Source organism: Chrysemys picta, chromosome 1 (genome assembly GCF_011386835.1).
Source record: "Chrysemys picta bellii isolate R12L10 chromosome 1, ASM1138683v2, whole genome shotgun sequence".
In the NCBI taxonomy this organism is placed as follows: Eukaryota; Metazoa; Chordata; order Testudines; family Emydidae; genus Chrysemys; species Chrysemys picta.
Window position 1 is genome coordinate 201497679 of NC_088791.1, and position 22897 is coordinate 201520575.

The 22897-nt window shown below is 44.4% G+C and overlaps 1 protein-coding gene across 3 annotated transcripts in view; it reads left to right on the forward strand.

Moving 5' to 3' along the window:
- Positions 1-22897, forward strand: part of LOC101933084 (amine oxidase [flavin-containing] B) — a 93101-nt gene that overhangs the window by 59035 nt on the left and 11169 nt on the right. For all 3 annotated transcript variants that reach the window (XM_005301774.4, XM_065578587.1, XM_065578584.1), the window contains exons 6-13: positions 7477-7618; positions 8830-8979; positions 9635-9794; positions 10854-10950; positions 12359-12412; positions 19180-19237; positions 20916-21013; positions 22174-22285. In XM_005301774.4, the coding sequence (XP_005301831.2) occupies positions 7477-7618; positions 8830-8979; positions 9635-9794; positions 10854-10950; positions 12359-12412; positions 19180-19237; positions 20916-21013; positions 22174-22285 (871 nt within the window). The remainder of the gene's footprint in view (positions 1-7476; positions 7619-8829; positions 8980-9634; positions 9795-10853; positions 10951-12358; positions 12413-19179; positions 19238-20915; positions 21014-22173; positions 22286-22897) is intronic.

Sequence of the window (22897 nt, forward strand, 5' to 3'; positions counted from 1 at the left end):
GAAAGAAACGGCAGACAACTGTTTCACACCTTTTTTCCTGGGTGAACATAGCAAACGCCATACCACGGCAAGCATGGAACCCACTCAGCTCAAGACAGCAGTCATGAACATTGTAAACACCTCGCGCGTTATTGTGCAGTTTATGCTGAACCAGGACCAGAAAAACGAGGCAAGGAGGAGGCGGCGACGGCAGCGCGGCGACGAGAGTGATGAGGACATGGACATGGACACAGAATTCTCTCAAACCGCAGGTCCCGGCGCTTTGGAGACCATGTTGTTGATGGGGAAGGTTTTATCCGTGGAACGCCGATTCTGGGCCTGGGAAACAAGCACAGACTGGTGGGACTGCATAGTGTTGCAGGTGTGGGACGATTCCCAGTGGCTGCGAAACTTTTGCATGCGTAAGGGCACTTTCATGGAACTTTGTGACTTGCTGTCCCCTGCCCTGAAGTGCCAGAATATCAGGATGAGAGCAGCCCTCACAGTTGAGAAGCGAGTGGCGATAGCCCCGTGGAAGCTTGCAACGCCAGACAGCTACCGGTCAGTCGGGAATCAATTTGGAGTGGGCAAATCTACTGTGGGGGCTGCTGTCATGCAAGTAGCCAAAGCAATCATTGAGCTGCTGCTACGAAAGGTAGTGACTGTGGGAAATGTGCAGGCCATAGTGGATGGCTTTGCTGCAATGGATTCCCTAACTGTGGTGGGGCGATAGATGGAACCCATATCCCTATCTTGGCACCGGAGCACCAGGGTACCCAGTACATAAACCGCAAGGGTTACTTTTCAATGGTGCTGCAAGCACTGGTGGATCACAAGGGACGTTTCACCAACATCAACGTGGGCTGGCTGGGAAGGGTTCATGATGCTGTTTAAACAGCTGCAGCAAGGGACTTACTTCCCGGACCAGAAAATAACCGTTGGGGATGTTGAAATGCCTATAGTTATCCTTGGGGACACAGCCTATACCTTAATGCCATGGCTCATGAAGCCATACACAGGCAGCCTGGACAGGAGTCAGGAGCTGTTCAACTACAGGCTGAGCAAGTGCAGAATGGTGGTGGAATGTGCATTTGGCTGTTTAAAAGGTCGCTGGCGCACTTTACTGACTCGCTCAGACCTCAGCCAAACCAATATCCCCATTGTTATTGCTGCTTGCTGTGTGCTCCACAATCTCTGTGAGAGTAAGGGGGAGAAGTTTATGGCGGGGTGGGAGGCTGAGGCAAATCGCCTGGCTGCTGATTACACGCAGCCAGACACTAGGGCGGTTAGAAGAGCACACCAGGAAGCGAGGCGCATCAGAGAAGCTTTGAAAACCAGTTTCGTGACTGGCCAAGCTACCGTGTGAAAGTTCTCTTTGTTTCTCCTTGATGAAAATCCGCTCCCTTTATTGACTCATTCTCTGTAGGTAACCCACCCTCCCCCTTCGATCACAGCTTGCTTTCAAAGGAAATAAAGTCACTATTGTTTAAAAATAATGTATTCTTTATTAATTGATTATAAAAAGAGGGAGAGAACTGACAAGGTAGCCTGGGTGGGGTTTGGGAGGAGGATCAGAGGGAAGGAAAGGGCCACTAAAAAAAGGTTAAAATAATGACAGCCTTTTGCTTGGGCTGTCCACTGGGGTGGAATGGGAGGGTGCACGGAGCCTCCCCCCGCGTTCTTACACGTCTGGGTGAGGAGGCTATGGAACATGGTGAGGGGGGTTATACAGGGGCTATAGTGCCAGTCTGTGATCCTGCTGCCGTTCCTGAAGCTCCACCAGACGCCGGAGCATGTCTGTTTGCTCACGCAGCAGCCCCAGCATTGCATCCTGCCTCCTTTGATCTTCCTGCTGCCACCTCTCATCTCGAGCGTCTCTCCTCTCCTCACGTTGGTCCCTTCTGTCCTCACATTGGTCCCTCCTGTCCTCACGTTCACTGGCATCTTTCCTATACTTTGAAACCGTGTCCTTCCACTCATTCAGATAAGCTCTTTCATTGCGAACATCTCGTCTCGCGTCCTCTTTTTCCAGCGCCTTATCTGAGATAGCCTTCGGGATGGAGGAGGGAGGCTTGAAAAATTTGCAGCTGCTGGAGGGAGGGAAAAAAGGAGAGAATTTTTAAAAAAGATACATTTTACAGAACAATGCTTATACTCTTTCACGGTGAACAACACTATTAACATTACATAGCACATGTGATTTCTGTGCAAGGTCGCATTTTGCCGCTTAATATTGAGTGCCTGTGGCTTTGCTGCTAGAGATCACAGACGCAGGTCCAGGCAACAGAATTTGGCTTGTATGCGGCCATGGTAAGCCATGTCCTCCTTTCCCACATACCAAGCAAAGCCTGTTGAGTGCTGCGGTTTTCCTGTTAACCTTCAGAAGCAGAAAACAAACTAACCCCCCTCCATCCAATTCTCTGGGATGATCACTTTATCCCTCGCCCCACTGCGTGGCTGGTATCAGGGAAGATCCCTGTAGCCATACGTGAAAAGCTTAGTGTCAATCCACCCCCCCTCTCCACGCTTGGCTTACTACAGGGAAGGATTTCTTTTCAGCCATAGGCAAACAGCCCAGTAGGAAGGGCCATCTCTGTCCCCTTAATTAAATTCCCGTATTTCAACCAGGTTACCATGAGTGATATCACTCTCCTGAGGATTACACAGCGAGATAAAGAACGGATGTTGCTTGAATGCCAGCAAACACCGGGACCATACGCTGCCAGGCTTCGTCATGCAATGATACCAGATTACTTGCTACTAGCATGGCGTGGTCAAGTGTCCTATCATGGAGAACGGAATAAGGCTGCACTGCCCAGAAACCTTCTGCAAAAGCTTTTGGAGAACCTCCAGGAGAGCTTCATGGAGATGTCCCTGGAGGATTTCCGCTCCATCCCCAGACACGTTAACAGACTTTTCCAGTAGCTGTACTGGCCGCAAATGCATCCCAAGTCCTCAGGGCAAATTAATCATTAAAAAACGCTTGCTTTTAAACCATGTTTTATATTTTAAAAGGTAAACTCACCTGAGGTCCCTTCCATGGGGTCATGGTCTTGGGTACTGGCTTGGGAGGCTTGGAAGGGTACTTCAGTCAGGCTGAGAAAAAGATCCTGGCTGCTGCGGAGAACGGAATGCTGTGTGCTCTCCGCAAGCTCGTCCTCCTCCTCCTCCTCTTCTTCCCCGTCCGCAGAATCCTCAAGTGTGGCTGATGAGATTACCCCTGCCTTGGAATCCACGGTCAGAGATGGGATAGAGGTGGCGGCCCCCCCTAGAATTGCATGCAGGTCAGCGTAGAAGCGGCATGTCGGCAGCTTTGAGCCGGAGCGACCGTTTGCCTCCTTTGTTTTCTGATAGGCTTGTCTGAGCTCCCTTGACTTTCACGCGGCACTGCTCTGAGTCCCTATTGTGGCCTCTCTCCATCATGCCCTTGGAGATTTTTTCAAAAGTTTTGGCATTTCGTCTTTTCAAACTAAGTTCTGCTAGCACTGAATCCTCTCCATATATAGCGATCAGATCCAGTACCTTCCGTACAGTCCATGCTGGTGCTCTTTTTCGATTATCGGCCTGCATGGTTACCTGTGCTCATGAGCTCTCTGTGGTCACCTGTGCTCTCCTGTGCTGGGCAAACAGGAAATGAAATTCAAACATTCGCAGGGCTTTTCCTGTCTACCTGGCCAGTGCATCCGAGTTCAGATTGCTGTCCAGAGCGGTCACAATGGTGCACTGTGGGATAGCTCCCGGAGGCCAATACCATCGAATTGCGGCCACACTAACCCTAATTCGAAATGACAATATCGATTTTGGCGCTGCTCCGCTCGTTGGGGAGGAGTACAGAAATCGATTTTAAGAGCCCTTTATTTCGAAATAAATGGCTTCATTGTGTGGACGGGTGCAGGGTTAATTCGATTTAATGCTGCTAAATTTGAATTAAACTCATAGTGTCGACCAGAAGTGTGAATGGGTGGAACTCCTACCCTAGCCTTCCACACAATACAGTTGCAACAGGCTCTTGTCCAAAACTTTCCTATGGTTTTTGCCTTTATTTGTGCCTTTGGAAATGTAACATAAATAACAAAATCCTAAGGCGTCTAACTGTATTGCAATCAGTTATCCATAGACCTTGCCGAAAGAAGTCCCGAAGGGGAAGATCCCTGGGAATAAACCATTTTAGACAAATTCTATGGAGAATAAGTTCGAGCAACAATAGTAAATGCTACTGACTTAAGTGTGTATGTACTGTCTGTAAGAAAAGCATTCAGGTATCCACTATGGCATAAATGCCTTCAGAGAGTTTCTCATTGGTATCATCATCCATGACCACTGAAACAGAATAAGAGTGAATGAAATGTTACTTGAATTGGACAATGTGCATTTTCAAAATGTTTGGTAGGTAACTTCAGCATAGTGTTTGTTAATGCATGGTGTAGCTCAGCCATCTTTGGTATACATAGTTATAGGTGATCCAGCCTCTTAAATTGGAAATGAGACCCTGTACAATCTTGCACAATATCGTACAGCACCAGGCAAGGAGAGTCACATCTTTCTAATCTGTGATGGAATTTGACTTGACATTTTACCTGAATTTTGACATAATTGTCAGCCTGTCTTAATTCCAAGATGCTTTTCAGATTTCATATGTGCATCTAAACTTGATCTGCCATGTGCAATCAAAAGTTAGGTTACATGCCATAGCAGTTTTCCTATCCCTAGAATGCAATGGTCCAGAAGGGTAATCCTCCATTCTTTTCTTTTGTCTGACAGATTGTGCAGATTTGCTTTAGTTTGCCATTTCATGCTGAAATAGCATTGTGTGCTAATGATTGAAACCAAACAGCCATTTCCATGTGAAATAATAGATGAAATTGTGGTGCTGAAATACCAAAAATAATGGCAAAGTGGCAAAATATTATGGAAAAATTAGATCATTGCCTAAAAGTATATTTCTAAAATATTAATATACATGTATTTATTCCTCCACTAAATATAATAAAACCTCTTTCAGAGCTGATCATATTTACAATACATGTAAATAAGAATTGAATAAATGCCTGTTTCATCCGAACCTTTTTATGGCTCTAAAGGAAGAGAAGTAGAATCTTTATAGGCACAGATTGCATGCAATTTCTCAGTGGCTAACAGAGGAAATAGCATGAAGCCACTAAACATGCACATATGGTAGTATCACATTAGCAGGGGTGATCAATCACTACTTCAAAGAGCTTCAGAGCCCAACACTCCCACTTTACACCTAATCTTCTCAAAGGTATATAGTAACTGATTATAACAAAGGATTATAACAACACTGGCACAAGGAATCTTTCTACTAAACTGAAATGCCGGGTTTCATCTTTGGTAAATTGCTGCCTCCAGAAATGGCTCTCTTCTCAATGACATGGATATATCATGGACAAGTATCTAATCAGTAGCTTAAAATATCACATAGCACTAAAAAAATCCCCCACTAGTCCCTACAGGATTACTTCTTTTATTGCTTACTTTATTGGCGAGCGCTGGGCACCCAGTTAAGATGCTGATAAATGGCTGAAATATGGTGGTCAAAACATGCAAATGATCTTGCATCTCAAATTGTAGTGTTGCTATTGCAGCGGTTGCCCATATACAAATATTCCCGGGCTGTCAAGGACAGTCATAAAAGCAGATCAAAGGTGAAGCCTCCCTGGAGGGCAACTCCATTCTTAGCCTTTTGCTTCAGTGGAAATGTCTGTTCATTAAGCAGATGAAGATGCTGTTTCTGTGAAGAATTGAATTTAAACGTGCTTAAATGCTTTTATTTTTTTAAAAGCCTTTTTGCTTTAAAAAATGTTTGACTAAACAAAAGAGAAAATAGTTTAAAACCAGGAGTTTTTACTGGCTTTGGAGGTTATTTTCTGGGTGGCAGTTGACAAAAGCAGTAACCGCAGAGACCCATGTGGTGTTACGCAGCTAAAATGAGCATCTTCTGCTTGGAAGACAGGGGACTTCCTTCACATGGCTTTAATACACCTATACAAATGTGCAATGTGAGGACAGAGGGAGTAACTGAAGTTCAGTGAAAGAATGTTTACTTCTGCCTGTATTCACACATCTTTTAACCCAACCTGAAACCTTGTACAGATCTTTCATCTCTAATAATTCTCAGTAGATTTGTCATCTCTTAAATCAAAGCACAAACAGTAAGAGAGAAAACAATGATCAAACTTCAGACCCAGTCCACTTTTAGTTGTGACACTTTTCTACATGTATGCTCATCGGCAGAGGCCATTGCACATGCCCAGGGTCCGATGCACAACATAGTTACATGGCTGTGCAAATGACATCACGATTTCTCCTTTATTGTCAATCTGCCTCATAAATCTGCTCAAGGCCTTTTCGCCATTCTGCTTTTTTCCCAACTCCCCCCAGGCTGTTTGTTTGTTCTGTGTGTCCCCATAAAGGGGAATTCTGACTGATTTCCTGCATGCCGCTTCTCTGAAAAGGACAGAGTAGGAGGCAGCTGGGTGGCAATCCATCCAAAATGTGGACAGAACAAGGATGAGAATGATCACCACCCACCTGGACCTTCTCTCACAGTCTCTCCTGAGCTTTACTGTCCTCATAAACTCCTCTATTCCTGAAGGGTTCCGGAGCTTATACAGCAGAGGAGACTGTGGCTGGCTGAAGGAGTGGGGAGACAGGTACAGTCAGCAACAGAAAGGACTGCAGGTCTCATGGGTGACACGGGGGGGGGATTGGAGGAGTAGGTAGCTGATATACAGAGCTATAAAGCCCATTAGAGCTGTCTGGCCTTGCTCCATTGTTCCCAGAATCTTGAATGACTGACAATTGTCTCCAGAGGTTAACAGAAGAAAATAGTTCATCTGAGTTCAGATCCTGGGTTCCAGTTTTGGCCCATCTCTAGTTAAAAACAGCTCCCCTCCCTCCTCCAGTGCTGGTTCACTGACACAGCACTCCCCTCCCGCCCCCTGGTTTGCTTTCAACTGCAGCATGAACTTTCAGCGTATCTGGTTCTAGCGCTCCGATTTACAGTATTGAAAAAGGTCATAAAAGAGACCCAAATCGCATTGTATTTTTTAAAAATTTCAGCATATTCTCTTACATTCCCATTTTTGGGTCTCTTTTATGACCTTTTTCAATACTGTAAATCGGAGCGCTAGAACCAGATACGCTGAAAGTTCATGCTGCAGTTGAAAGCAAACCAGGGGGCGGGAGGGGGGTGGTGTGTCAGTGAACCAGCACTGGGGGAAGGAGGGGAGCTGTTTTTAACTAGAGATGGGCCAAAACTGGAACCCAGGATCTGAACTCAGATGAACTGTTTTGGGGTTAGGGTAACAGAGACCTGGAACCAAATCGCTAGAAGAAAATAGTGTTAATATCACTGGCAGAGGAGGATTGCGAGGCTCCTTTCTTTCGCTGTTGCTAGAGAACAGGACTAGGCGATGGATATCATCTTACTGCTTTTATAGTAACATACTCTCTTTACTTTGATCCCATGTGCAGTGCTAGCAAGAGGTTTGCAACGCTGTTTGTGAATGTGGATGTCACCTCTGAGCCTCACGAGGTCTCTGCTCTCTGGTTCCTGTGGTACGTGAAGCAGTGTGGGGGGACAGGCAGGATATTCTCCACCACCAACGGTGGGCAGGTACAGTAAGCTGAAGAACACAGCACATTTCTTGGCAGAAGCCCTTTAAACTTGTTTATTTTGTTTGTTTGTTTTTAAAAGGAAGGACAAGAATCACGTAGACACTGTTCACTGCTGCATTAACAGGGCAGCCAAACTCCCATAGTTTTTACTTTACATAGCGACAATAGGTACCCTTGATTTCAGTATGAATAGGGTTCAGGTTGTATCAATGTGGAAGGCCATTCTTGTGGTTCAGGCACTGGAGTGGGGATCAGGAGATCTGGGTTCAATTCCTGACTCTAACTTTGGGCAGATCACCCCCTTTCGCTTAGTTCAGCCTCTGAAAAATGGGACTATTAGTAATACTTCCTGTCCTCACAGGCTAAATATATAAGAGGTACTTAAGTAGTGTAAGGTGATGGGAACTGCAAAAGTGCCTAGATAGATACAGACTAATATTTGAAACACAACCACCAGTAGCTGGGTAACTAAAATCAAATCTTTCCAATGTTTGTAGTTCATAAGGCTATCAGAGCAATCTGATGAAGATAAAGGCCTGTATTTATGTATTATATAACCCTAAAATGTGCGTGAAATGGTGTATTTAATGCAAGTAACACACATGAAGAAAAGGAAGAATCGGCTAATGTTCTTGCACGAAATGAATGTACGTTTAATTGCATTCTACTATATTGAAATGAACCTATTTGGCTCACCTCTAATATGTGTGAGAGAGGGTTTTTAAAAAATTTCTAGTTATAATTAATACTACTGGCAGATTTCAGGACCATGCTACTTGCTTTTTATAGCCTGTTTATGTATAATTATGGCAATCATTGTTACTATTACTGGTGGGCAGACCTCCAAAAAGGATGAGACTGACTTCAGCTGAGCATTCACAAGTTTGAATGCTGATCCATACCTTAGCTGAGCCCCTGGGATCTCCAGAATTGGTTTGGAAGTCACATGAGAACAGCTTTCTCATGAGATTTCTGGCACTTTTGGTCCCATTGGTGAACAGACCCAGCAAGCTCAGAGGTCTCTGCTCTCAAAAGGGTAAAAAATACTAGGACTACGCTTTCCAAATTAAGTCACCTAACTTTCCAAAAAGTCAAAAAGGAGTTGGGTTTATTTTGAGTGTTGAGAACAAAAGTTCTGTATGATTCTTATTTTATCCAAACCAAGTTTGTCCATCTCACATTGTTGAACTGTCTCTTTTTCTCTTCCAGGAGAGGAAGTTTGTTGGAGGTTCTGGTCAGATTAGTGAGAAGTTAATGGAACGCTTGGGAGGCCGAGTGAAGCTAGAGAAACCTGTAGTCCGCATTGATCAGTCAGGTGAAAATGTCATTGTGGAGACCTTAGACCATGAATCATATGAGGTAATTCAATACCTTACACTAGAGCAAATATTTGTAGGGGTATGTTTTTAAATCTTTAATTGCTCCATTCGTCTTCTCAGTAGAGGCACAGTATAACAAAGAAGAGAGCCACAATAACCAGGAGTCACATTTTCTGCTATTCCCTAAGTAATACCAGTGACACAGCTTGGGATGGGCACCGGAGAAGCAGAGAATTCTAGAATGTGTATTTGTGTCATTCCTTTACTATTTCTGCTCCTTTGCATTCAGTTAGCTTCAGAATAAAAGAATATCTCCAGGGATGATAATAGAAATTTAGTGCAAGAGAAACATTCTCCAGGAACATTTCAGAGTTAGCTTCCAAGCCACAAAATGAAAGGTCAGTCAAAAAGGAGCCAAGTGACCCTTTTGTAAGAGGAATAGTCTTCTGACCAGTTAGAAAAGAATAGCTGCCCAATTGGATGGTCATTTATACAGTACTTGTTGTCATTTTACAGTTTCCACAGCCAAGACATCCTGAGAGGTCTATTTTGTAACTTGCATGCTATAGGCCAAACTTTCTTTGCTTTGGAAGATATTACCGTCAGCATACATACTGTAAAGCTTCCCCAGCTGTAATAGAGAGAGGCTCAAATACTGGATAATGTATTTCGTTTACGTACTATTTGTTTTCCAGGCCAAGTATGTTATTAGTGCCATTCCCCCAGTTCTTGATTTGAAGATTCATTTCAACCCACCATTACCACCAATGAGAAACCAGCTGATCAGCCGGGTTCCCATGGGCTCAGTCATCAAGTGCATGGTATACTACAAAGAACCTTTCTGGAGGAAAAAGGGTATTACATTTTAATTGGGGGTTTTCTTTTGTATTATATTATGCTAATACAAGAGTCCACATTAAAGGGGATTTCATCTCTTTTCAGCTACTTCTCCGAGAGTCCTAAAAAGGCGGGGGGAGAGAGAGACATGAGGGAAGAAGTTGGGATACACTAACTCTTGTTACTTGTTGTTCTCCTTACCCCCGTTCCCCATTTTTCTTCAGTGACATCTTGAAATGAGACATATCTCTGCCATTAGTTACCTAAACATAATGGTGGAGTTGGGGCATAATGGAGAGCGATTTTATGCCATATACTGCATGACTGCGACAATTTTGTCTTGAGAATAGTTTGTAGCTAAAAAAATATAGCCATATGTCTTGGCCAGCTAGAGATCCTAGGAGTGCGGAAGTTGAAATATTTCCCAAACCATTTAAAGTGACACCACTGAACACAGTGCCTCTTTAATTCTTGCACACCATACAGTCTTTGTTTGCCTTTAAGCTTTTGGGTAGATTTGTAACAGATGACTGTAAAGATGTCCAGAGTGCTCTGGAAAAACTGGTGCTTTCAGAGCCATGTTTTTAATAACAATTGTACTCTGTATTTCCAAAACATTTAGTACAAGCATCCTGAAATCTTTTGTATCTGGCATATGCCTGTCATAAAAACCTAGTGTGCTTGCCAAAATATTAAACACCGGCAATACTCAAGAACAGTGTGTTTCTGTGCAATTAATTGGTACCCCTGTCATGTCGGTTATAACACCATCTTTTTGGTCATAAATTCAATTATATGAATATCCTTATGTTGTCCCTGCTTTTTAAGGATGCCCGGAACAGGTTGCTAAGAGTCTCAGGATCCCATATCTAAAATATCTCACCTAGATAGAAAATAGTATTTCCCAGAGCCCGAGGAACAGGGCACACAATCTCTGGCAGAACAATTCCATGGAGCAAGAGAGTGGTGTCATATTCTTTGTCACACTACACTGGTGGTTTCACCTCCTTCTCTGTCAAAGTTCTCCAAATTACCTGGATTAATAAAATCCATTTTTTTCTCCTCTCTGGTTTTTAGACTACTGTGGTACCATGCTCATTGAAGATGAGGAAGCTGTGATTGGAATGACACTCGATGATACCAAACCCAATTGCAGTGTTCCTGCCATAATGGGGTAAAAGAGAAGAGGGACGATTGTCCATTAATTTTTGTGGGCCTGGGGTTTGAGGAGACATGGAAACCTACTATTGGGGGAAAATATCTGAAAATATTAACAAAAAAGTAGAGCTGTTCGAAAAGTGGTGAATTATTTTATTTCACAAAATATAGTCAGTATTTTGCTCCCCAAATTTTGTCTTTAAAAAATTTTCACTTTTTTTTTTTTAATTTTCATTTTTTTTGGTGTGGAAAAATCTGGGAAAAGATGTTTGTTTTATTTCTGTTTCCCTCCCTACCCCTGTCCCTTTTGTCCCTGGCCTCCCCAATGTCAAAATAAGAAAAGGATAAGGGGAGAGAGAGGAGGAAAAAATGTAAAGCGAGTTGGTGGTGTCCAGGGGAAATCCTCCAAAATCAAACATTAAAAAAAAAAACAACCTAAAATTTTCTACAATCCCCCCCTCCCCCGTTTTTTTAAATGAAAATTTTCAGCCAACCCTATTAAAGGGGATTTCTTTCCAATAAATGTGTTTTTCCTCCCCGCCCCCAATAATCAAAAATGAAATGCAACATTTCCTTATATAAGGCTATTGAGCCATACCACCTAATTCCACACTAGCCTTCGTAATTTGCTATTACTATATCAAATCCTCCAGCTGTCATGAGCAGATTTACTATGCCATGAAACAGCTCCTATGGATCTTCTGACCCTGACCAGAGTGTGGTTCCCTGCATGCAGGGACCAAAGCAAGAGGTCTGTACATCGCCAATGCCATGGCACACACCTGTGGAGGAGGTGTTTGGGAATGAGCCTGGAGCTGTGCTTAATTTATAATGAAAGAGGTGCTGGGGCTCAACCAGTTAGGTGCTGGGGGCTCAAGCAATTTTTCTACATTCATAACTGTTGCAGAAAGTCCAGAGGTGCTGGGGCTATGAACTGCCAAGCTACAGGTGCCAGGGCTCTGCACAAATTAAGCCTTGGCCTGGAGAAAGGTGACTTCATAGATCCACCAGCCAGTCTGTCCCCCACACCTTCCCCACAGGAGGAAGCGTGCACAAGATGCAGTGGCTACTGTTGCCCGGTGGTTACTTTTCCCTCTGCTGCATGGGGAAGGACGTTTCCACTTTTTCCGTTACTATAACCCTAGTAAATTTCTCCAGCAGACAGCCTGAGATAAAGATTTGACCTTTAGAAACTTTCTGAAAGCTGAGCTTAAATCCTGCAGAACTGAAGAAAAGTTTATAACCACATTTCTCAGTAAGAATTGAAAGGGTTGGAAAGTGGCCACCAGCTAAAGACCTAAAGATAAGAGACAAATGTTAGAAGCTGGCATCATCAAGCCACCAACTGATAGCATTTTAAAGGGCACTGTATATATAATGGATGCCATCATTCCTTTTTTGTGTTTGTGGTTTTCTTTTTTCAGTTTTATTCTCGCTCGAAAGTGTAGAAGACTGACACATCTCACAAAGGAAGAAAGGTAAGAACAAAGTGCCATAGTTTTACACAGGATCTAATTTAAGTTTTTGTTTTAAATTCTCAGAGATTCTGTCTCTCTCTCTCTCGTCATATATCAGACAAAACATTTCCTGCATGCAATAATTACAGGGACGTTGGCTATTAACTAAGCACAGTTCGCAGCGCTGTCACTTCAAAAGTGCAACACTTACATTTTGTTCCCCTCATGTGAAGCCTTTATCCAAAATGGCAGTAAGCATGGCGGCGTCTACCTGTCCTTTGTAAAGCCAAGTCCTCAAGCTGCCATTTGACTGCTTTGAGCTGTTCGGGCAGTGGAAAGCAGCCAGAAAGCTTCACTTAGTGGGCAACTGGGGATTCCTCTTGTATTTGGGAGTGCCTGGGTAGCATAAAGTCAGAATAGCCAGCTCCATGCTCCCCACTGCTGCTCCTCTGTCCCCACACAGTGGAGTGGGTGTGTTCAGAGTGTGCCAGAAGTGGGAGGGGCTGAGCCAGAGTGCTCAGCACCCTAGTGATCTTGAATCAGACCCTAGAGGGCCATTTCAGCCTTTGTAAGTTAATGCAGCCTTGAGGCTGCTCCAGTTTGTCATGGGATGAACCAGCCCTAAGGATTAGGGGGTAGAAAGGTGACAGAAAGCTACCTTTGACCCTGTGTCTTCAGGTGTGCCAGGCAGAGCTCAACACACTTGAAGATCTAGCCCACTATCTTGTTATAGCAGTCTCCTCCCTGCTATTGTTTAAAAATAAATAAAAATAGGTTTTAAAGGGTAGTAGAGTTTTGTCCTCAAAAATATTCCCAGCATTTCATTGGACTAATCAACAAAGCTAAAGTTATATGGCAGGGTTGGGGGGAGACCATTATTTAAATGTGGACAGGGTATTTTCAAAATTAAAAACGTGGGATACTCTATGTTCAAGTACACATTTTAACAGTAATGGTCAGCCCAATTAGAGACGATATTGGTGTCCTCAAATCAGCGATAGGTGAGCTCTCGCAGCTTTTGTAAAGTGGGATCATGTGGAGCATTACTCCACCAGCTCTTAGAGCAGCAGCACTGATCCACCGAGCCTCTTTCGTTTTTCAGGAATAGACCAGTTATTCTCCATCTGCATTTAAGCTTCGGGCTGGAACTACAAGAGGTGATTGTCACAATAAAAGCTGGGCAAGCTTGAAGTCCATTGTGTTCAGCATTTCAGGCTATCATTAACACCAAATGCCACGTTTCACTGCGTGTCAGCATATTAAGTGCAATCGAACATTTGCAGCACTTGAGAACAGCTTATGTTTCTGTGCAATAAAAGGACACCTTTGTTCATAGAATCATAGAATATCAGGGTTGGAAGGGACCTCAAGAGGTCATCTAGTCCAACCCCCTGCTCAAAGCAGGACCAATTCCCAACTAAATCATCCCAGCCAGGGCTTTGTCAAGCCGGGCCTTAAAAACCTCCAAGGAAGGAGACTACACCACCTCCCTAGGTAACGTATTCCAGTGCTTCACCACCCTCCTAGTGAAATAGTGTTTCCTAATATCCAACCTGGACCTCCCCCACTGCAACTTGAGACCATTGCTCCTTGTTCTGTCATCTGTCACCACTGAGAACAGCCGAGCTCCATCCTCTTTGGAACCCCCCTTCAGGTAGTTGAAGGCTGCTATCAAATCCCCCCTCATTCTTCTCTTCTGGAGACTAAACAATCTCAGTTCCCTCAGCCTCTCCTCATAAGTCATGTGCTCCAGACCCCTAATCATTTTTGTTGCCCTCCGCTGGACTCTTTCCAATTTTTCCACATCCTTCTTGTAGTGTGGGGCCCAAAACTGGACACAGTATTCCAGATGAGGCCTCACCAATGTCGAATAAAGGGGAACAATCACGTTCCTCGATCTGCTGGCAATGCCCCTACTTATACAGCCCAAAATGCCGTTAGCCTTCTTGGCAACAAGAGCACACTGTTGACTCATATCCAGCTTCTCGTCCACTGTGACCCCTAGGTCCTTTTCTGCAGAACTGCTACCTAGCCATTCGGTCCCTAGTCTGTAGCAGTGCATGGGATTCTTCTGTCCTAAGTGCAGGGCTCTGCACTTGTCCTTGTTGAACCTCATCAGGTTTTTTTTTCCCAATCCTCTAATTTGTCTAGGTCCCTCTGTATCCGATCCCTACCCTCTAGTGTATCTACCACGCCTCCAAGTCTAGTGTCATCTGCAAACTTGCTGAGAGTGTAGTCAACACCGTCCTCCAGATCATTAATAAAGATATTAAACAAAACCGGCCCCAGGACCGACCCTTGGGGCACTCCGCTTGAAACCGGCTGCCAACTAGACATGGAGCCATTGATCACTACCCGTTGAGCCCGACGATCTAGCCAGCTTTCTATCCACCTTACAGTCCATTCATCCAGCCCATACTTCTTTAACTTGGCGGCAAGAATACTGTGGGAAACCGTATCAAAAGCTTTGCTAAAGTCAAGGAATAACACGTCCACTGCTTTCCCCTCATCCACAGAGCCAGTTATCTCATCATAGAAGGCAATTAGGTTAGTCAGGCACGACTTCCCCTTGGTGAATCCATGCTGACTGTTCCTGATCACTTTCCTCTCCTCTAAGTGTTTCATAATTGATTCCTTGAGGACCTGCTCCATGATTTTTCCAGGGATTGAGGTGAGGCTGACTGGCCTGTAGTTCCCCTTATCCTCTTTCTTCCTTTTTTTAAAGATGGGCACTACATTTTTCCAGTCATCTGGGACCTCCCCCGATCGCCATGAGTTTTCAAAAATAATGGCTAATGGCTCTGCAATCTCATCCGCCAACTCCTTTAGCACCCTCGGATGCAGCACATCCGGTCCCATGGACTTGTGCACGTCCAGTTTTTCTAAATAGTTCCGAACCACTTCTTTCTCCACAGAGATGGTCACCTTCTCCCCATATTGTGCTGCCCAGTGCAGCAGTCTGGGAGCTGACCTTTTTCATGAAGACAGAGGCAAAAAAAGCATTGAGTATTCTTCTTGTTGCTAACATACCTGTAGAAACCCTTCTTGTTATTCTTAACATCTCTTGCTAGCTGCAACTCCAAGTGTGATTTGGCCTTCCTGATTTCACTCCTGCATGCCTGAGCAATATTTTTATACTCCTCCCTGGTCATTTGTCCAATCTTCCACTTCTTGTAAGCTTCTTTTTTGGGTTTAAGATCAGCAAGGATTTCACTGTTTAGCCAAGCTGGTCGCCTGCCATATTTACTATTCTTTCTACACATCGGGATGGTTTGTTCCTGCAACTGCAATAAGGATTCTTTAAAATACAGCCAGCTCTCCTGGACCCCTTTGCCCTTCATGTTATTCTCCCAGGGGATCCTGCCCATCTGTTCTCTGAGGGAGTCAAAGTCTGCTTTTCTGAAGTCCAGGGTCCGTATTCTGCTGTTATTTATAGGGGTATCATAAAAGACAGACCAATTTATCAATCAGTGTCAAAAGCATTAATATGTTCATCTGACTCTGAGATTAATTTTTATACAATGGGACTTAGAATATTTTCTGAGTGAACATTAAACTATCGATGACTCTCAGCGGTAAAGAATGGTTCTGACATACACTGTGCTTAATGTAGTATATTATTTACAACGAGAAATCCATCCCATGCACACAATTTAAGCCTCACTTTAGTTCTACACAGGGAAAAGGGGCAGACTGAGTGGCTGGCCAGGAGGCATCTCCACACCCAACTGTAAGCTAGTGGGGCAGATACACTGAGTCACTGATGTTGGGACTGGGTTTCCAAGGATCCAGAAACCGTGTTCCAGGGGTTGCATGTAGGGGCTATGGCCACTACACTACCCCATTGGCTGGAACAGGAGTCACAGTGCAACAGTGGTGCAGCCTGCCCACCTGTTGTGGGAGTGAAACCCACCTCCACCTACTACCCGAGATTCCCCTAGACAGAGACCAATCACTAATGACAATGGGTTAGATAGTGGCCCAGCTTGCACAGACACTCAATGGGGCATCTGGTGCTTCCTTGTGCCAGCTGCCCAGACTGAGTATTAGTGCAGGGAGGAGAACAGCCTCCATTGGCTGTGACAGCGCCACCCCCATCTCTTGCGCAGTGCAACAGGGGCAATACAATACCCCCTGGCTAGCAGAGCTACACAGTGCACTGGGGAAGTACCCTGCACCAGGTACTTCCTCCACAGAGCAGAGGGAATCCAGGAGGATGTTTAGAGTCACAATATGCTTCCTTGGCTGCTTCTGGAGCAATGCAGCAACACATTCCCTTTGCTCAAGTCTTGTCGGAAACCATGATTGAGCACAGGGACCGCAGATGAGGATTTTGCCCATAGCGCATGTAGATGTATGGTACGCTCTGGACAGAGTATTATCAATAGGCCATTTAAATAAAATACTAAACTGTTCCAGGGCAAAAGGCACAGCTGTGTGAGCAGCAGGCACATCTGCAAAGATTCACCCTTGTTGTGGGGACCACTCAGATAAATCTCTTCAATAAAATGTTGTCATTCAACTCTTTTGAAACGGCATATTTGTTATTGAGAATTAAAGCTATATAATGCCCTCCTATGCATTTATTTGCTTGGCTGTCTGAAAATGCCATTTTCAGGTTAATATTTACTTTTGCTTTTGCCAAAGTCATTTTGTCTTTGCAATTTAGTTGGCAAATAGTGGAGCTTTCAGCTTCTCTGAGCCAAATTGCTCTCTTCCCACAAGGACCTCCACCTGCCCGCAGGGAAGTTGGTTACCTCTGCTACACAATTCACCTTCCTAGGACCCTGCAATGGGATCTCTGGAGGTTCTGTGATCAACATCGGGGAAGAGGGCAGGCCAGGGCTGGGTTTGGAGAGAGGCTAATTATTCCTGCCACAATTTTGTGAGGAACAGTCAGGACAGTTAATACAGCCTGAGGTTGTATTTACTTTTCTGTGGAGCTCCTCTGTTTGATAGAGCCACCCAGGATGAGTCCAGGAACATCTGTAGGGTGAGCTGTCAATGGCCATATGGCTCCAATGGACTGTGGTGTTAGAGAGCTGGGGAGGGAGGGGCAGGGAGGGAGCAGAGTGTCCTAGGTGTGGTCCAGTGGCCTGTGACTTTTGGAGATTCCTGAGAACCCCGGGCTTTCAGGGCTGACCCCCTGCTGTTTTTGCAAGGTTGGAAACCCAGCCTCCAGTGGAAGAATGCAGCGTCCGCTGGCGCTTTTCTGTGAATTGCCTTGCTAGAGCACCCGAGCTGGGCCTTTGTCTGAGATGGATAGAAGGGACTTTCTTTAGGGAGGATAAAGAAAGAGCTAGCAAAGAGATATTCTTCTAATCATTGTCACTGGCTCCCTTTCCCTGTTGACTGCAGTGTGACTCCCACATTGAGTTTTTGCAGCTCTCTGAGCTCCCCCTAGTGTTACTTAGGGCTGCTTGGCATGTCTGTGGAATTGAATTGACGAGGGTTTGAAAGAGCTTGTGTTTTGGCTCACAGTATGTGACAGCACAATATTAAACTGTATCAGCACAGTCAGTGTGTGACACACACACACACACCGTAATGGGCACAGATCCAGCAAGTCTCCAGAAACCCCATGCACTTACCTGAACCCAACTCTGAAAATCCTATGAGAACAGTGACTCTCGCAGTCTGTCACATCAAGCATTTCTGCTTCCAGAACAGATGATTCCTCAAAGGGCAGAAAGGAGAGGAAATATAACAAAGGACCAAATCTTTCCTCCCTGTCAGAAGCCCAGGTAGCTGGGCTTGGCACGGCGGGGTCCTGCGAAGGTGGAGCGGGAAAGAAATCCTCCTCTGGGCACAGACCAACAGCCCAGTCACTCCATGGCTGCTACTGTAACTCCGGATGTGTAGTAGCCTCCACTCTTACTGTTTCCACATTATGCAGCCTGGAATAGGCTTTGGAGCTGCATAGTGGGGCATCCTCTCTCTCCACTTTTCCCCAGCCCACTGCTGCAGCACCCCTGAAACCTGCTGCACAGGGAAGTAGCCGAACTGCCACAAACCTGGGCTCCCTAATACATGGGGGATGTGGTCCACTTGTGTAGATTCCTTATATACTCTGCCCTCCTGTATTTCTGCTGTGTCTGAGGCCCTACATTTCTTCTATGAATGGGACAGGATTTGCATCCAAAATAGACTGAGCATGGGTCTGTTTTTCTTTTTTGGTTCTTAACTGGTGCGCTTGTCTCATTCTGATCTTTTTCCTTTTGGGAAATAATGGGATATGTCTAGCACTAGACAACAAGGGCCAGAAAATGACTGGGAAGTGGGAACAGACTCCATTGCTATTGCTTTGTTACTGAAGGAAGTACAAATAAAGAAGTGAAAAAGGAAGAGGGATTTTTAAAATTCATACTGGTTCCCTGAGATCACAAGCAGCAGTGTTTGTTTCCCTCATCAAAATTCAGCACAGGCTGTCAGCCAGGAGACAAAAGTACAAAACCTCACTTCTCTCTTTCTCTGGCAGATTAAATGACTTTTGGATAATATACGAATTTGAGATGATAGAGATCAGTGTCTTAGGGAGTGATTTGCAAAACTGCTTGTAAAGTTAGCTCATATAAAACAGAGCATTGAAGTTACATTGATCAAGTTTATTGACTCATTTCTGAAGTACAACTCCCGGCCCCCAAACTCTCAGTAATCAGAATAAAACCAAAAGAGCTGAAACCTCCAACTTAGACACAGAATAATCTTTGTTCTCTCAAAGTAAGAACATATCAGCAGTAGATTATTTTCTTTCTTATGTTTAAATCTTTGTTGCATTTCTCCCATAGGAAGAAGAGGATCTGCGAGCTCTATGCAAAGGTTTTGGGATCAGAGGAAGCCTTACACGTAAGAACATAACTTACAACATAGCACATCCTGCTGATCTCATTATTGTAGTTGGGAGGCACAGGGTGAAGTTGGAAAGTAGCAGTAAAATCAGTGTTCTTGGCACTGTGTCCCATGTTTAATCAGGATTAGTGTTCTTCACCACGCTTATTAGTTTGTACAGAAGAGTGATGAAAAATACTGAAAAGCTTTACATCCCATTTGAGAGTGATTAACATGTTTGTGTGAAGCAGTTAAAAATACAGGAGCTCATTTTAAAATGAGCCACTAAAGCCTCAGTGCGGAGTGTTACCTTCATTATTATTATACGCTAAATCTCAGCCATTTTCAGCTGCTGTGCCCTGGCTTGCCTCTCCATCCAGCCCCTGCCCGGCACAGTGTTCCGTTTTGTCTCATACAGGGCCAGCTCTGGCTTTTTGGCCGCCCCAAGCAAAAAACAAACAAACAAAAAAAACCAGGGCAGCCAGAATGGCAAAGCAAAAACAAACAAACAAACAAAAAAAACAGATGTGCCCTGGCTAGCAGGGGGAGGGGGACAGAGCGGGGGGAGAGAGAGAGAAGGGGGGTGGCCAGGGCTTCAGCGGGGTGCTGCCACGCAACCCCGCCACCTGCCGGGAGGGCTCTGCGCCGCTCCGGTCGGCTGGGAGGGAAGGACGCAGGCTGCCCTGCCGGGCTTGCTGCAGGGCACTCCTGTCCTCCGCGCCGCCGCCCCCTACAGGGCAGCCGGAGCGGAACACCACCAAAAAAAGAAGCGGCCGAGCCACCCTAGGATTGGGCGGAATGCTGCCTCCTACAAGCTGCCGCCCCAAGCACCAGCTTGCTCGGCTGGTGCCTGGAGCCGGCCCTGGTCTCATCGTTGCTCCCTCCCATAGCAACATCTGCTTTTGTTTCTTTCTGTTTTTCCCTTCCTAGTAAGGGGAACTGACTGTTAGGGTTTGTATGCTCTCCCAGTTTCTGAAAACTCGTTTGCTTTATATTATAAACATCCTTTATTTTATTGAAGGCAATTTTAGGTGGTTGAAATGTTTAGATATGAATCACAGTAGCATGCCATTTTACACATAGCTTCCACATACTGTATTGCACAAAAGTGGCATACTTTGCAGACTCACTGTATAAGAACATAAGAACAGCCATACTGGGTCTGACCAGTCGCCCATCTAGCCCAGTATCCTGTCTTCCAACAGTGGCCAATGCCAGGTGCCCCAGCGGGAATGAACAGAACAGAGCAATTATTGAGTAATGTATATAAGTAAGGATGGGTTATGGGGGTCCTTTCCAGTCGTGATTTTGGGGCCTTAGGCAGCCTGGGAGTAAGCAGGTGCAGTTATACTGAATACAATGGGAATTACACCTGCTTACACCAGGGCTGAATTTGACTCCATGTTGTCTCTGCTGCCTGAAGCACAAGTCTACATAAACAAGAGAATTAGGAGGATCCAGTTTTACAGTGTCCAAATTAACCAGTAAAAAAAGCCAGCAGTGTCTGAAGTTAAGGCTTATGTCTCATCCATGTTGCATTAAGAGACTTGTTAAACGTGCTCATCTCTAGTCAGGCATTGTAAAGCGAGACAACAAATCATAAGCTATTCTTCACTGCTGTTTTCTCAGTTCTTGTAATAGCTTCATCCTTAGGGGGTTTTCCTCCTTCTGAGGTTTCATTAACTCTGTTTTACAGCCAGTGCATTATGAAGAGAAGAACTGGTGTGAGGAGCAATATTCTGGCGGGTGCTACACAGCTTACTTCCCACCGGGGATAATGACACAGTTTGGAAGGTACAGTGTCTCACTAAGGGACTCAACAACAGAAAGATAAGAATGATCAGATAAATATCCTTTGTAAGGGTCGTAAGTCCTCTGTGAACAAATTTTCTTTATACCTGGAGTATTGCTTGGGGAATACTTCAAACAGCCTTGTAAAATTTTACTTCCCCACTTGTCTGGATTAGGTATTTTTGATGGATGAGTCTCATTATTAGTATTTTCACTTTCATCATTGACTACAGGGAAGAGTAGGTGAGTAGATTGCTTGATTGTTTGGGGTGGGGGGAGGAGTGGTTGTTTTATTTTGTGTGCCCAAACTGGTAAATGTTCATGACAATTTTGCTTTTCAGATTTGGGATTGGCATTACCATTTCCTTTGTGTGTTTTAATATATTTTATTGGTATTTTAAAAAATAAAGTAAAAAAGCCTGATCCTGTAAATATTTATGAACATGAGTAACTTCAGTGGACTGTTCCTATTAGCAGACAGGCCCTAATGCAGTAACTACTGTGCCACCATGTATTGTCCTCCCTGATTCAGGTTTTGAATGAAAACAAGAGTGACCCCAAAAAGCAGCAGTGGCCGACCTGCCTGTTGCCGTTCATTTATGTTCAGTTAAGTGCTCTGGATCCCTTGTGAAATGTAAATTTCTGCAATTCTAAACTACCTAAGAGCACTAAAGAAATCCTGATTTATGACCATATAGTGCCTTCAAGTTTTAAAGTAGACAGAACTTACTTTAAAGTAGATGATTGCAGATCCCAGCAAAGCTATATGATCCAGGAAAGTGTCATGAGGGCTACAGCATGCCATTCAGAGTGCTAGCGACTCCATCTTTCATCTCTAGAGTCTTGGCTATGATAACAATGAGAACAAGCCTTGTCTCAGTCTAGTTCTCATTTAGACTTCCATGAGCCCCAGAATCACACTCAAAAATAGCATTAGCAGGATTGCAGTAATACTTTCTGAGCCTTTAGAAAACATAAGGAGCACCAGGAAGTGTCTAACGTAAGAAATGTAATGAAAGACTGACTATCCTAATAGCCTGCTGCATTGCTAACTGTTAAGTGTTGATTGATATTTAAAGCACCCTTCTCCTGTTTTTTACCCAAGGAATTTTATCATGCTTTCCTGATCTGGCTGATACGACCTATTTTTGTCCATTTTAAAGGATCATTCGCCAGCCAGTTGGTAGGATCTACTTTGCTGGAACAGAGACAGCTACAGAATGGAGCGGGTACATGGAGGGGGCTGTGCAGGCTGGAGAGAGAGCAGCTAGAGAGGTACAGCTCCACACTTATGGCATGCTGCATGGGGAGAACATTAAGTGTGTTTTGCAAAATCAAGGCTGAGATTTTCAAAGCCATGTAAGGGATTTAGATGCCCAGTGGGAATTAATTTTAAGGAAAATTTAGTATTGCCAATCTCAAGCATTTAAAAATCATTAGATTGGATTAAAAATGAGATTTGAAAAAAAAATTAAAATTGGGTTCTTTTTATTTGCAATTCCATTTTTGAGCCTTTTGGAGCACCCAGGTCATGCTTTCAAGCTTTCCTCTGCAACCGTGAGGGCTAGACATTTAATTTTTTAAAGCTGAGATTCTTACCTAATCATGTGTCTCTAGGAACTGGAGCTGTAAGCTAAACATCAAATACTGTCAGACTTGCAATAAAAGGACAGGAATTGGCAACAATGGTGTCCAGATTCCATAGGCAGCTTTGAAAAGCTCAGCCCCAAAGTTTATTTTCAAGAATGATAGTTGTGCTGCGGGCCTGGAGAACAAGTTAGGCCCCGTGCTCAGTTGATTCTGAATAATGATGATTCATAGGAACATACACACTTCATTGTCTGTAAAATGCCATTTTCCTAGCTATTTTTGTAAGCATTGTGGTTT